The sequence below is a fragment of the Poecile atricapillus genome, chromosome 3 (assembly GCF_030490865.1).
Source record: "Poecile atricapillus isolate bPoeAtr1 chromosome 3, bPoeAtr1.hap1, whole genome shotgun sequence".
In the NCBI taxonomy this organism is placed as follows: domain Eukaryota; kingdom Metazoa; phylum Chordata; class Aves; order Passeriformes; family Paridae; genus Poecile; species Poecile atricapillus.
Window position 1 is genome coordinate 19,135,163 of NC_081251.1, and position 14,672 is coordinate 19,149,834.

Here is a 14,672-nt window from a genome sequence, read left to right on the forward strand (position 1 = left end):
TGTGTTTGATATAATTCTGATCGTGAGAATTAAGACCATAAGCACCTACAAGTTTTTTGAAAAAAGATAGTACAAAGGGAATTTGGGGCAAGAATAATGCACATGGCATCCTACCAGCTCTCTGCATATCTAAGGAGCCTGAATATGGAAACTGTAGGAAGCAAGCTGTACAAATTATTCTGTGAGGCAGGTTAGGCACTGATACTTATCTAGAGGAAGTTATTTTAAATGGCATTTGTGCTTGCTGCTTTAAAGTTTTTCCTTCAATAGGCAATTTGAGTCTTTGTTCAAATAAATAGAACAGCTACTTTAGAACCTGATACAAATTTGCACAATCTATTTGCAGCCTGCTGAAAGGTCCTAAGGAACAATGAAGGAGGTCAGAAATCCCACAGTCACTTTTGCACAGGGAAAAGTAAATTTAATCCTGACTAAGCATATACATATTTTAAGTTGTAACATTTATGAAAAAATATTTTTCACAAGATACAAGATGTGTGGAAATATTTTTGTTTACCAGTTTTTAGTAGTTTTAAAATAAGTATGAGTTCTTTGTATGTTTTATTGTTGATATAGAGAGGCCAAGAATTACATCAGAGCCTCAGGATGTGGACGTTACCTCAGGGAATACAGTGTACTTCACTTGCAGGGCTGAAGGCAATCCTAAACCAGAAATTATCTGGCTTAGAAACAAGTAAGTTTAAAAGAGGAAGAGAGAAACTTGATGTAAGTACATTTGCCTGTGTGTGTGTGTGTGTACATTTCTGGGTGCATGTCCATGTGCAGTGTATGGTAATATGTGAAATAGTTACAGCAAAAACATGCTGTAATTAAAATAAGCATATGAAGTAATAATGGCCCATATCTTTTTTATTAGTAATTCTGAAGATTTAAGTTGGTAACTAGAAAGTATTATTACTCTAGTAGTATTTGTAAGATGTTCAGTGGCAAAGCTGCTCACACCTATAATACTAAATCATTTATATATATAAGTACCAGGCAATCCACTGTGGACATGTTGCATGTACAGTCTGCAGACTACTCAGCATTTGCATATGTTTTGGGGCAGAGCAAAAAATACTTTTTTTTAAGGACTCCAGCTGGATACAATCAAAACTTCAGAGAACTCTTTCTAGAGCCCTAGCTCCTCTGAGGTAGCGTTTCTCAAGGTGTAGCTCCGTCCCTGGAGAGGTGGGTGACATCCATTTTTAGCCTCCTCAAATCAGTACATGGGAGGGCAGGCAAGTCTTATAAGACTGTAGTGTAATTCAGGTTGGAGGAGGTCTCCAAGGTTGGAGGAGGCCTCCAGTGCAGCCTTCTGCTCAAAGCAGGATTATACCAGATTGCTTTGGATGGGTCTTAAAAGCCTCTAAGGGTGGAGATAGCACAGCAGATTATGCCCACATAGTCTGGGCAACCTGCTGTATCTCCCTCACCACTTAGAAGATGGGGGAAGGTTCTATAAAGGGTAACTATCATTCAACAGCCCAAGGGCCAGCCTGCAGCAGAGTGGCTACTCAGGCTGTGCCCAGAGCCTGGCTCCCTCCAGCTGCGCTGGGCGCAGCACAGCTGGACCTGCCTTGTGCCAGCACATCACCCTCTTAAACTGGTGTCAGCTTACAATGGACATATGAACTATGAGTTTATCATCAGCAAATCAGACTTTGGCTTAATAATGCTGTTATACAAATGGAGAACCTGACCAGAAATATAAATTCCCTTACAGTTCATATAAGACATGTTAGTCGCTGATGAAATGGTGTGGTTTAGATACCTGGTTCTTTCTGCTGATGTCAGTGAGAACCCCTTGTGCAGCAAAGGTACAACATTTATGGAGTATGTCAAGAACAGAGCCTTGAACTTGAATAGTATAACTATTTCTTTAAAATTTTCTCTGGCTCATGTATTTATAATATGCAAAGAAAACACATTCAGAATACACATAGGAGTTTTAAGACGCAACTTGAGCTTGGGGTGAGGGATTATTGACTCTGGCTTGTTTCCTGGCTGCATGAATGAGAGCTAAGCTCTTTGCAAGGTAGTTGAATATGGCAAGATTTCAGTCAAAAGCCATCAATGTGGTGAGCAGTATGTTGAATAGATCAGTAGGCTGGGTTTTGTACATAAGAGATGTGATCTCATCCCTCCTCTGTGCTCTCCTCATCATGTAGTGAGGGGTGGACTGAGGAAAAGTTCCTTTAATAAAACCCCTTAAGACTTCTTAGGTTACATCGCAGAAACTCATCCATGACCTAACCTGAAGACCTGACCTTAACTTATATTTTAAACCATTACAAATTATAATCAGGTTCATTAGTGCTCCTTGAACAATCCAGGCAGAGGCTGGCACGAAGATAGTTTTGTAACAACTAACCTCTCTCTTAGTAGAAAGTATCTTGAATATTGAACTTGCATGACATACTTCCAGTGGAAAAAAGTTTTAACTGTTTTATCAATTAGAATAGCCTTCTAAAGGCCAGATATGTGTATTTGTTCACTTTTTTTTCCCTGTAAGCTTTTCCTCATATAATTATTTCAACTTCTCATTTTGAAGATACATTACTTGCATAAACAAAATAATTTCATTATTTGTTTTTCATCTTCTCTTTAGGAGAAAATTTAAAGTTCCATTATTTTTAACAAAGTAAAACTTTTTTTTCCCCACAAGTTATTTTGGGTAATTTATCAATTTATCTCCTGGGTTTTGTTATTTGGCAGTTTTCTGCACTTGTGATTTAAAGGTTTAACTCTAGCAGATCCTTTTCTTCTCAGTAATGAGCTCAGTATGAAAGAAGATTCCCGTCTAAACTTGCTAGATGATGGAACATTGATGATTCAGAATACTCAAGAAACAGACCAAGGCATTTACCAATGCATGGCAAAAAATGTGGCTGGAGAAGTGAAAACTCAGGAAGTTACTCTTAGATACTTTGAGTCACCAGGTAAAGAACATTAAGTCTGAAGTTCGTATTCAGACAGAGTTGTTTTGATAATAAGATTGCTAAAAAATAAAATGCTTTAATGCTTGAGGTGTAGATTTGTTTGGCTTGGGTGTCATAAGAACTAGATCATGAGGCTATAATATCCCTAGGAAAAAAAATGCAACTCAGCTGGTTAATTAATATGTTTATTGTAGTATGCAATTTTGATAATAGTCTCGTAGGCTGTAGAAGGGTTAGGAAAGGAGGCTTTGCATTGCAACATTGCTCAATGCAGTAATGTTCTCTCTGGATACCAGAACCCACAAGCTGCTGAATAGGCCACTCATGGAAGCTTCAGCACACCCTGTGCAGCCATCCTTGCTCAACAGCCTTTTAGCCCTGTCTAGCCAAAGCGTCATGTTTGGAAGGACTAAATTCCAGTCCAGGACTGTAATGTTTTTAAAACATAGACTTTGCTGTGAGAACATTTTGTTTTGACAAAAAGCATCAGGTAAACTTAAAATGTCACTGCAAATTACTCATGTACTTGAGAAAAGTTACTTAAAATGTATCTTAATCGGTTGTGGCTTTTGTGCACTTAGAACAATTTTTAGCCTGTTTGTGTTTTGGGTCTCAATGTCCATGCCTCTGAAGAGACCTTTATAAAGATCAGGATAGGAGAACAAAATGTTTGAAAATTGTTTTCATGGGAGTTGAAGAAAAAACATCAGAGCAATTATGATGTTGTGAGCTTGTGTTTTTATCTATTGATGTCTGGAGTTAGATGAGATTTAAAGCAAGGTAGAGTTTGCACCGAGATTAGAGGTAGGTTGGGACACAGATATTAAACCCCTCCAGGTGTCCCCAGTTATAGACTATATTTGTCTAATTTAGAGCTGTGCAAGCTAAAAGCTGCATTTAGGCATTGCTGTTTTCTCACAGCCCGGCCAAGTTTTGTGATTCACCCACAAAATACCGAAGTGCTGGTTGGGGAGAGTGTTACCTTGGAGTGCAGTGCAACCGGGCATCCTCAGCCACGAATTACCTGGACCAAAGGCGACAGAACCCCTCTACCAAATGACCCTCGCGTCACAATAACTCCATCAGGAGGACTTTATATACAAAATGTAAAGCAGGAGGACAGTGGCGAGTACACCTGTTTTGCAACTAACAGCATAGATAACATCCATGCAACTGCATACATCATTGTCCAAGGTAAATAATGTTGAACTAGGAGAGACATATTACTTGAAATTGTGTGGATTTGTCTTTTCTTCTGAATTGACAGAGCCAAACTAAAAACATAAAAGTTTTTACTTCTAATTGCACTGTTTTAATCCATAGGGAAATTGCTATGCATTTCACACAGAGTAAGGTATTATATACGATTTCCCTGAAAATTATGTTTCATTGATTATTATCAGAAGTTTAATGTTTTCAAATGTTAATTTCTTATGTTTCGTTTGCATGGAGGAACAAACAAGCAGTGTCAAATTTTTGAATGATTAAATATTTTCTGTAACAGGCAGCAATGCTAGAGATTAGAATTTGTGCCTGGAGAACTTGAAGTGGAGTCTTGAATAGAGATCTGTGCCACTTTTCTTTTGTAGACACCTCAGTGAATGTGGAAATGTTTTCTACTGAGTTTGATAAGAGCTATTATTCTACCACCTGAGACATTTGCGCAGCTTTTCTGCAAAGCAAAAGTCAAAGTACTCTAACTTGTGATTGCAATAATTGTGATATAGTGTGATTATAAAGCATTTGAGATCAACTATCAAAAGTCTCCTGTGTATGTTGATAATATTTTTTGCAAACACTTTCATGCTGAAACTTTTATTTCCAAAGTATTTTAAGTAACCTTTAAGTTTGTTTGCTTCTGTTTTCATATTAAAATCTTTAGTTGGCAAACAGTTAAGATTACAAATTCCTTCTTAATGAGTTCTAAAGATATACAAAGCAACTTGTCTGTGTGGTTTGTTCATTTATTATTTACCAGTGGATAATTGTGGTTTGAGAGCTGAACAAATACTTCTCACACTGGCAGTGCACAGTGTTACTGCAGAATCTGACCCATGCTCACTCTTTGCTTTCATGGAAGAAAATAAGCAGCTCAAGAAGATTTTGATTACATTACATTTTCTTCCCAATTTAACTGGGAAGTTTTGAGAGAAAGAGAAGATTGTATTTTTAATCCAGGGAAGACTCTGTGTTTGATTCTTACTGTACCCCTTATTTTGGATCTGTGACAGTAGATCCTACATGCCTTCACTGACATCAGGGCCAGGCTGTGAGAGAGATGCTCCTTTTGCAAAAGTGGCTTCCCTAACTCTTTTCTCTCTAGGGTCCACAATATAAAAAAATTCAAGTAGCATCTCTCTTCCCTCTAATGTGTGCTATTTCAACTTACACAGGAAATAATATGTAATTTAGTCATGCATTTTTTCAATTTTTTTTTTTTTTAATGGCTATGTTTTCTCTTCTGTAGCTCTACCTCAGTTTACTGTCACTCCACAAGACAAAACAGTGATTGAGGGACAAACAGTTGATTTTCCTTGTGAAGCACAAGGTTATCCCCAGCCTGTTATTGCCTGGACTAAAGGAGGTAAGTGTGTTCCATTCGTACTTTTAAACTACTAGGATCTTTTAGCACTCGTATTGGCATCACTTCTTTATTGAAAGGAAATGCATGTGTTTGTTTGGATGCTTCAGATGTCTCTGACAGAAACAGTTTATCTCTTTCTCCTTCAGCTGGGAAAGGCAAGGTGTCCCACAGGAGCTAGCTGTCCAAGCATTTTTCATTTTTACATAAAAAAGTCACTAAAATATATGTGTCCGTAATAGAATCCTAATAATAAATGTTTAAGAAATGTGAGGCAAATTACACGTAGCAGCAAGTATCATTGCTGTTGTACTGCAGAAGAAATGGAGATGGCTGTCATTAACTGGAGGTCTGAAAATCAGTGGGATGTGCTCTCGTCAGAAATCAGAACAGTCCAACCTGTAACTGGCACCGGTGTACCAGCATCTCTGTCACTTAATGCACATTGACAGAAACTACAGGGTGCACTGTGCTAACTGTTTTATCAAGTTATGGCTCTAAAGGCATTAAGCCAAATCCAGTGGGAAGAAATATTGTAGCGGATGTCTTATCGGTAAGCAAAAATTCTAGTTCATTCAAGTGGAAAAACTCTGGCAGGCTAAATTACTCTTGGGAAATACTAAATTATGGTACATGAAGCAGATTCTTAACAAACTGTACATCATTTTCATGCTGATGACATCCTTGTTTCTCCCTCTGTTCAGACTGCTTCAATCAAATCAAATGTCCAGAAAGGGAGGATAGGGTACAGACACTTAAGTGCGTTCATTTTACTTATATTCCATTTTTTTCAGGGCCGTGTGTATTTTTCTGTGGATTATCCAGGCCTAGACAAATGAGATAAATTACACACATGGCAATAATATGACATGAACAGTAACACATGTTGGTGTTTTCATGCCTTCTCATTTGGATACTTTAGCATGCTCCTTAAATGAAAATATTTATTTCTACCACAAACAAAGAAGAGTTCAGAATTATGATTGTGTGCATATGTACAATTTGTTTGCTTTTATCTTCTTAGAAGTAAAAGTTTCAAACTTTTTTTCTTGTTTGTTTTTGGGGTTTTTTGTTTTTTTTTTTTATGAAACTTTATTATTTTCCAGTGTTTTATCAAATTTAGAACCTTCTGGGTTTTGTTTTTTCTGACACAAAGGGACTTTGTTACTGTAAAGAGCAAATGATGTTGTTGTATGTTTCAGGAGGCCAGCTGTCTGTTGATAGAAGACACTTAGTTCTATCCTCGGGAACACTGAGGATTTCCAGGGTTGCCCTGCATGACCAAGGACAGTATGAATGCCAAGCTGTCAACATTATTGGATCTCAGCGAATCGTTGTATACCTGACTGTACAGCCTAGAGGTACAGCCCATGTACAGCTGCTGGGAAGGAAAAAAAGGAATATTTAAGCTTGCACTAAAATACACAGTATCATGTGTGATTGTTTCTGAGTATATCTCCTTTTAGATACCAGGTGGTTTCCAATAAATAACATCTGGATACTTACCGGTATTTGTGCAGGGTATCATTCCTTTAGAAGAGTCTGTCTTCTGGGAAAGAGGTTTATCTGATTTACTTTTTTATTTTTGGTAAGAATTGGAGGTTTGCTTTGAGGATGACAGTATTCCCATGCTTTGGAAAATATTTTATTTTGTGAAAAGTCTAGTTTCCAATGAGGCTCTATGATGTTAGTTAAATGGTGTTATTAAAGTAATGTTTCATGTCCAGAAGCAGAACTTTATTTTACAGAAGCGGAATGAACTTCACAAAGAAAAGTCATTCCTTTTACTGAAAATAAACTGAAAGTCCTGAAACACCAACCCCAAACCCCCAAACACCATTTTTATACTTTTTTTCAATTAAGTAACTAAGTAAGTTACTTCTAGGATAAATTGTAATCTTATTACCATTCATGATTTATTTAAGTACTTTGATGTTTATCTGAATTCAAGGAGAAAAAACATGTAATTCAAAACATTTCTTTTTACTGACCTAATTTAAAACTGTATATTAGTAAAAGGGGCTCAAATGAGTTTAGAAGTTTGTCAGAAAAAAATTCTATTGATATTTCTTAGTTCGGTGTAGATGGATTTGTCAAAATAGAGATTTTTTTAACTTATATAAAATGTTGATTAAAATTATATAAAACAAATATCAGTTAAAAAAAGTTTTACAGCTTTCCAGCTGGAAAAGCTATAACTGCTTATATCCAGCTTTACACTGGACTTGAGTAAAGTTTAATATAACAATTTTTGTGCAGCTCAGGTTGCAAAATTCAGTTACCAAAAGATAGTAAATGCAATATTGAAGGCTGAATATGTAGCCTGAAATTGGTGCCCTCCACAGATTATTTGCAATGCTGTTTTCAATTGTGCAAGAATTTTTTTTTTCTTCTGGGCTTCTAACAAAAGGACTGTTCAGCTGGGGAATGTCTAGTCATTGTTCACTGTGGTTAAATCATTATTAATGAATACAGATTAATGGTCCAGGTCTGTTTGCTGGCATGACTCAGCTCACATCCACAGAGCCAGGCTCTCTTACCTGCCAGTGCTGGACTGGATGTCCTGTCTCTGGATGCCTTATTTGAACTGGTTTCTGGTCCTTTGCAGCCATTTGTGTACAGTTTACCAGTAGGGCCAGATTTGGTTGGCAGTATAAGTGACTGCAGTGGATATATATCCAAATACTTCCCTGTAGAAGCATAGCCCTCCACCCTCTCCCACTCCCCCCTAAATATCAGTAGCATGACATCAGTAACATAGCAGTATATGTTACAGCAGAAATGGAGTTCTTAATGTCTTCATAATCCTGTATGTGCTTCTCATGATGATATCTGCCAGGCATCAATTTGGATTTGAAGAACATTAGAGTTTAAAAACACATTTATTTTATTCACAGTGGATTTAGGTAACAGTGTACTCTGTCCTTAGAATTGAAGGTGATGTTTTGGGTTGAGGCTCATGGGTATCATGGAGGTAGGACCTCTGTCAAGACTCAGTGCCTCAGCCAGTCAGGCTGAGAGACTCAGCTGAATGAGTTGTGGAAGGTCTTGCTTTTGTCATCTAAGAAATTGCAGTTGTTGATACTTAAAAAAAAATAAAACAACAACAAAAATAGATAAGAGAAGTTAATACAATATTAATTCTGTTGACTTTGTACAGATTTAGCTATCAACAGAAATATTTTTCAGAGCTATAAATTCATGGAACTTAACATGAATTGTCATGTTTTGACAACTACTAGCCTATTATGTTAGAAGTTAAGAGTACTTCAAAATCATCCTGAAGCAGATCTCAGGAAAAAGGTCAAAGAATCGTTAAGGTTGGAAAAGACCTTTCATCAAGTCCAACTGTCAATGTAGCATGCTCACCATACCACCATGTTCACTATTAAACCATGTCCTGAAGTGCCATATCCACACATTTTTTGAACACTTCCAGGGATGGTGATTTCACAACTTCCCTGGACAGTCTGTTCCAGTGCTTGACAACCCTTCCTACACAAAATATTTCCCTATATTTAATCTGAACTTTAAATGCAACTTAAGGGCATCTCATCTTGTCCTGTCACTTGTTACCAGCTCTTATCTGGACATTGTCCAGCACCACAGTGTCTTTTACGTAGTGAGAGGCCCAGAACTGCACACAGCACTTAAGGTGTGGTTTCACCAGTTCTGAGAAGAGGAGGACAATCACTGCCCTGCTCCTGCTGGCTACACTATTGCTGATACAGGCCAGGATGCCTTTGGCCTGCTTGGCCACCTGGGCACATTGGTTCATGTTCAGCTGCTGTCACCAGCACCTCCAGGTCCTTTTCCACCAGGCAGGTTTCCAGGCACTCCACCTCAGCTTGCAGCACTGCAGGAGATTGTTGCCATCCAAGGGCAGCACCTGGCTTTTGGCCTTGTTTTACCTCATACAATTGGCCTCAGCCCATCTATTCAGCCTGTCCAGCTCCCTCTGGAGAGTCTTTCTACCCTCCAGCAGATCAACACTCCCACCCAGCTTGATGTTGTCTATGACCTTGCTTAGGGTGCACTTCATCCCCTCATCCTGGTTATAGATGAAAATATTAAATTGGGCTGGCCTCAGTACTGAGCCCTGGGGAACCCCCTTGTGACTGGCCACCAACTGGATGTAATTCCATTCACCACTATCTCTGGCCTGAACATCCAGCCAGTTTTTTATCCAGCAAAGAATATACACCATGGGAAGCTAGTTTCTTCAAAGAGAAAGGAATTTAATCCTTAAAACGAAGTTATAAGGAACTAAAAGTGTGAAGATAGACTCATGTAATAGATTTTGTAATGTTCAGTAACTGATAAAAAAAGAGTGCTGACTTATTTTTTGATAATCTTTTGCATAAGTTGTATTTCATACATTATCAGTGTATCATTTGGCTTTTTTAGTGACTCCTGTATTTGCCAGTGTTCCCAGTGACATGACAGTGGAGGTTGGCACAAACGTGCAGATCCCATGCAGTGCTCAAGGAGAGCCGGAGCCAGTCATTACATGGAATAAGGTACTACATATTCAGTTATTATAGAGAGGCAGTGGCCTTTCCATCTCTTCATAATTAATTATTGAAAGTGCTCATGGTCAAATTATTGTTTCCTTTGATGTCTGAAAACATTACCTGAAGTCCAGTAAATAAATATTTAAATTGGAGCATGTATATAGATACTAGACCTGAATTTTACATAGAAAAATATGTATATGTAATTATGCAAATTATTATGCAGACCAACTAAAATTCATAATGTATGCTTTAAAAGGTATTTATGTATGGTATTTAGTGACAGTTCTGTGTGAATATCCTACTAATATTCACACTTTCAATGATATTATAGATATAAAACAGTAAGAAATGCTGTATTGAAGCCATTTGCTACTGCTAGGTTGAAACCAACCAGGACAGGCTTTGGTAACTTTTTTTCTGGCTTTGATTTCCATTGATGTAATAATTGCAGTATCAAACTATAGAGGATTATCAGAGTTACCAGTGAATAAATGAGTTGCTAATATTGATATTAAATTTTTCTAATTATATTCTTCCCTTCAATCAGAGAGTATTAGAAATTTACTTTAATGAACCGGAAGAAGCTTCTAAATGTGTAGCACATGAAGAACTGATATATATATATATATAATGCTCTTGAAATCTACTTCAGTAGTTAATTTTGAGAAAAATAAAATATGTATATTCTCAAGTGGTGCTGTCTTATTTTTCAGTCTTAGATTTTATGTGGTGAAAGCCTATTAAAATTCTTTGAATTGTAATAATGAGTAATTTTAGAAGTAAAGAAATACACTGTACAATTTAGAAGTGCATGTAATTTTTCTATATAAGCTTATCTAAGTCTATCTGACTGTTAACTTTTTTGGCATACAAAGTAGAAATATGAAATTATAAATAAAAGCAGAAGAGGAAAAGATGACAAAAAACCATGTATGAGCAGAAGTGTGTTTTGAGTTAGTAAACTTTGGGCTTTCCTGCAGGATGGAGTACAGGTAACAGAGAGTGGAAAATTCCATGTTAGTCCAGAGGGATTTCTCACCATTCGTGATGTGGGCACAGCTGATGAAGGTCGCTATGAATGTGTTGCCCGCAACACCATCGGATACTCCTCTGTTAGTATGGTGCTCAGTGTAAATGGTAAGATACATGCTTGTGTATGACTTAGATTATTACATTTGTCCTAATTGCCTAACATGTAAAATGGGAAAAAGTTGTCAAAATACTAAATTAGTTATTTCATTCATATTTCTATTTTTCTCCCAAGATTCTCTCCTTTTCCCCATATTTTAGCAAAACAGTAATGTCACAATAACAGTTTCTCTAGGTGTTAAACTCCAAAACCAACTGTGCTTTGGTCTCAAGTTTATCTTTCAACTTTCTTCTTGAGATATTATGTAGAGCTTTTAGAATTTGCTAGTCAAATACCCAGTCTAATTTTTAGAAATAAGTTGACAAAAGTCTTCTGGCATCTTCAAAGGGACACTTACAGCGCTTCATTGAAAATTAGGCTGCAGCTATTGCAAAACCATTTAGGAAAGTCATAGAGACCTTAAGAAGCTAAAAGACAAAACAGAAAAAAAAGGAGAATATTTGATCTTGTTCTAATTATTTGAAAGTAATAATGACAAATAATAGTTATCAACTACTACTATGTAAAAAATTACAATAAAGCAGCAAAAGAGGCTAAGAAAATAACTTTGCTACAAAGATTGACCATAGTGCTTTTCTGAGTTATTGACTAAAACTGCTGATTTTTCAGCTTAATTTTGATGGAAAGTAAAAGAAAATGGCATGATTTTTGTGTCTCAGTAGAGAATAGAAGACAATATTTTTGTATATTAAAAAAATTAGTATATAACATAATAAATATTAAAAAAGTATAAAATTTATTTATATTTAATTTGATTATATATTTTATTCTAGAAGTAATATTTATTTTTATTAAAATATAAAATTAGTATAGAATTCTTTTGTATTTTGAAGATTGATGTGACAATATCTTCAATATATTGGATCTTGTTTCCCAGTGTTATTTGGGATGTTCTGTATTTTGCTTACTAAATTGATAAAGACGTATCAGTGATTTTTCTAATGTATTGTTTGCCATGGTATCGATAAAACTATGATGTTACCTGTCTTAGGTTGCTTTTAGTAGACTTTTAATATATACTTTCTTCTATGAAGAATATTTCTTTAATCTATAAACATTATTCAGGAGAGAAAAATTGTAGGGCTAGGAATCATTCAGTAATAAGTTTCTATCTATATGTATGAAGTCAACAAAGGAAAGAAAGTCTATGAAAATCCGGATATGCATAGCAAAAAACTGTTTTTGTTTAGGAAAGATTAGCTAGTTCTCAAGTCACTAAGAGTGCTGAAAAATGAAACCATGAGTTGAAATAAAACACCAGTGGAAATGAGTTTCATTCACTTAGTACAGCTGTAAATTGATCATTATCTGCTGAAATCACCAAACTCCAAAACTACTTATTTACTGATTTGCAATAAATAATTATAATGTGGGTAATTTCTTCTAAACTGTAGTGTAAATGAACCTAAAATTAGTGACACTACACTTAATTAATCTGCATTCCATCTGAAAGTGTAAATGAAATTTCTCCTTCAAACTAGTGGGCTAGGAGATGCTGTTTTACTATGGCTGCTTTAAAAACTGATGCTGTCAGACAAACAAGGAGGACAAGTGGAAAGATTAGAAGTGTTGGTTATTTGTTGTGTAGATAGTATTTATAATGGCATAGCCAGAAATGCCTAAAAACTTGCATGTAATCATTTCTTTTAAACTTTTATGAGTGTTTCTAAATCAAAACACTTAAGATTGAGACCAAATAAAGGCAAGTGTAGAGAAGCTGGGAACAGGTTTTGCTGGCTGTGTTGGATAATATTTTAAATAATAATTACTTTATATTAATATAAATTATTCATATTTTATAATATATATTATATATAATATATAATTTACATTGTGTATATTTTTATAATATATATTATATATTAATATATATTACATATATTTTCTTTAGCCGTTTTCTTCTGTCCTTTTCTATTGTTTTGTAAAAGTCATTCCCCTTCCCTGCCCAAATTAAAAAAAAGTATTGTGGGAGACTCTTACAAGGAGCTTTACTAACATTTGTCAGTCTAAAAAAAAAACTGCTAGCAATAAATAGTCTAAACAAAAATCAAGTACAGAATAGCTAACATCTGACCAAGGTTTATAATTCAGCCCATATATTCCATTAATCAGAAAGATAACCCTGTAAGTAAACACCAAGTTTACATCTATTGTAGACAGCACTGAGGAGAGTAACCAACCACTGGATTTATACAGACTGCAACTTTGCTCAATTCAGGTCATCCAAGGCACGCAAACACTGAAACAACTAAAATTTAAAATTTAAACCTGTTAATGACATTTCTTCCTAAAGTAAGTAGCTTATCTGATAGTGTTTCTGTATGGTTACTATTGAAAATGAAGCTGTCAAGCAAGGTCAGTTGATAATTAGGGCAGATCAGGGACTATTGCCCTGAGGCAGTGTGGAAAGGTTCAGCTGATTTTGGATGCTGGGAATATACTGCTAAAAGCCTGAGACTGGCCTCAGGGCACAGAAAGGGGCTTCATCTGCAGCTATAGAGTTCCAGGGACTGTTTTATTTGATGGTATAGATGGTTAAGTTTGATTGAAAGGGTCTAGACTATGAAACTCATGTAGACACAATTTAAGCTGACACTTAGGAAGGAATAATGAAAAGTTGCCTATAAAAAAGAAAAAAAAGAGAAGTAATGAGGAACTGTAAACTGTAAACAACAGTTTTTATGTCAGATGATTTTGTACATCTGCTGATTTTATTCTAGTATATTTGCTTTGGACTTTTTCCCTACTTTACCCTTCTTCCTGTGTGACTTCTCCAATCTAAACATGCTCTGGAAATTGTTAGCTGTTGCCCCTGGATCTGGTAGTTCTTAGTTTAGACTGAAAGGGAGGATTAGTCCTACATAGTTTGTACAAACATCCAGCTGCAACTAAGCACTGCATAAAATGGCTTATGCATTACTGAGTTTCCAGTGTTGTGTACTGTTGTTAAATAGCATTTAAGCATGTGAGTTTTAACCTAGTATTAAGAAGAAAATTTTAAAGTAGGAAAAAAAGCAGTGATCTAAATTAAAAAAAAAAAAATACGTACTGCTCTTTAAAATTAATCTTTGCTGTTTATTATACTAGAAGATCAGGAGAAGAGCAATGTTAATTTATGTTCATTCAGTTATGTAGATTATGTTCATTATGTACCATTTTCAGCACATTCCTGTAAGCCCTTTAAGTTCTTACATTGCATTCAATACTAGTTCAGAACTAGTTGAAATCAAAGGGGAAACCTGCATTGATTTCAGTGGTTATAGGTCAGGCTCTTGATACCAACACCTGAAATCTGATAATGCACCAGAAAAAAAACCTTAATGATAATAATAATTCATTTTTTATTTGATCATCTGCATTTGAAATTGTTGGTCTAATTAAAGGACAGCTAAACAGTGTATGCATTTATCTTAACTTTATCTTGGTTTTGAGTTATAAGCTAGATGATTTTGAAGCTTAGGTTAACTTCTCATTTAAATTAA

General features: G+C 35.7%; 1 protein-coding gene across 1 annotated transcript in view; it reads left to right on the top strand.

Annotated features, from left to right (window-relative positions):
• PXDN (peroxidasin) overlaps window positions 1-14,672 on the top strand; it is an 81,711-nt gene that overhangs the window by 42,866 nt on the left and 24,173 nt on the right. Inside the window, exons 8-14 of the mRNA XM_058835544.1 lie at window positions 577-694; window positions 2,773-2,942; window positions 3,864-4,136; window positions 5,410-5,526; window positions 6,726-6,884; window positions 9,931-10,043; window positions 11,021-11,177. Of these exons, the coding sequence (XP_058691527.1) occupies window positions 577-694; window positions 2,773-2,942; window positions 3,864-4,136; window positions 5,410-5,526; window positions 6,726-6,884; window positions 9,931-10,043; window positions 11,021-11,177 (1,107 nt within the window). The remainder of the gene's footprint in view (window positions 1-576; window positions 695-2,772; window positions 2,943-3,863; window positions 4,137-5,409; window positions 5,527-6,725; window positions 6,885-9,930; window positions 10,044-11,020; window positions 11,178-14,672) is intronic.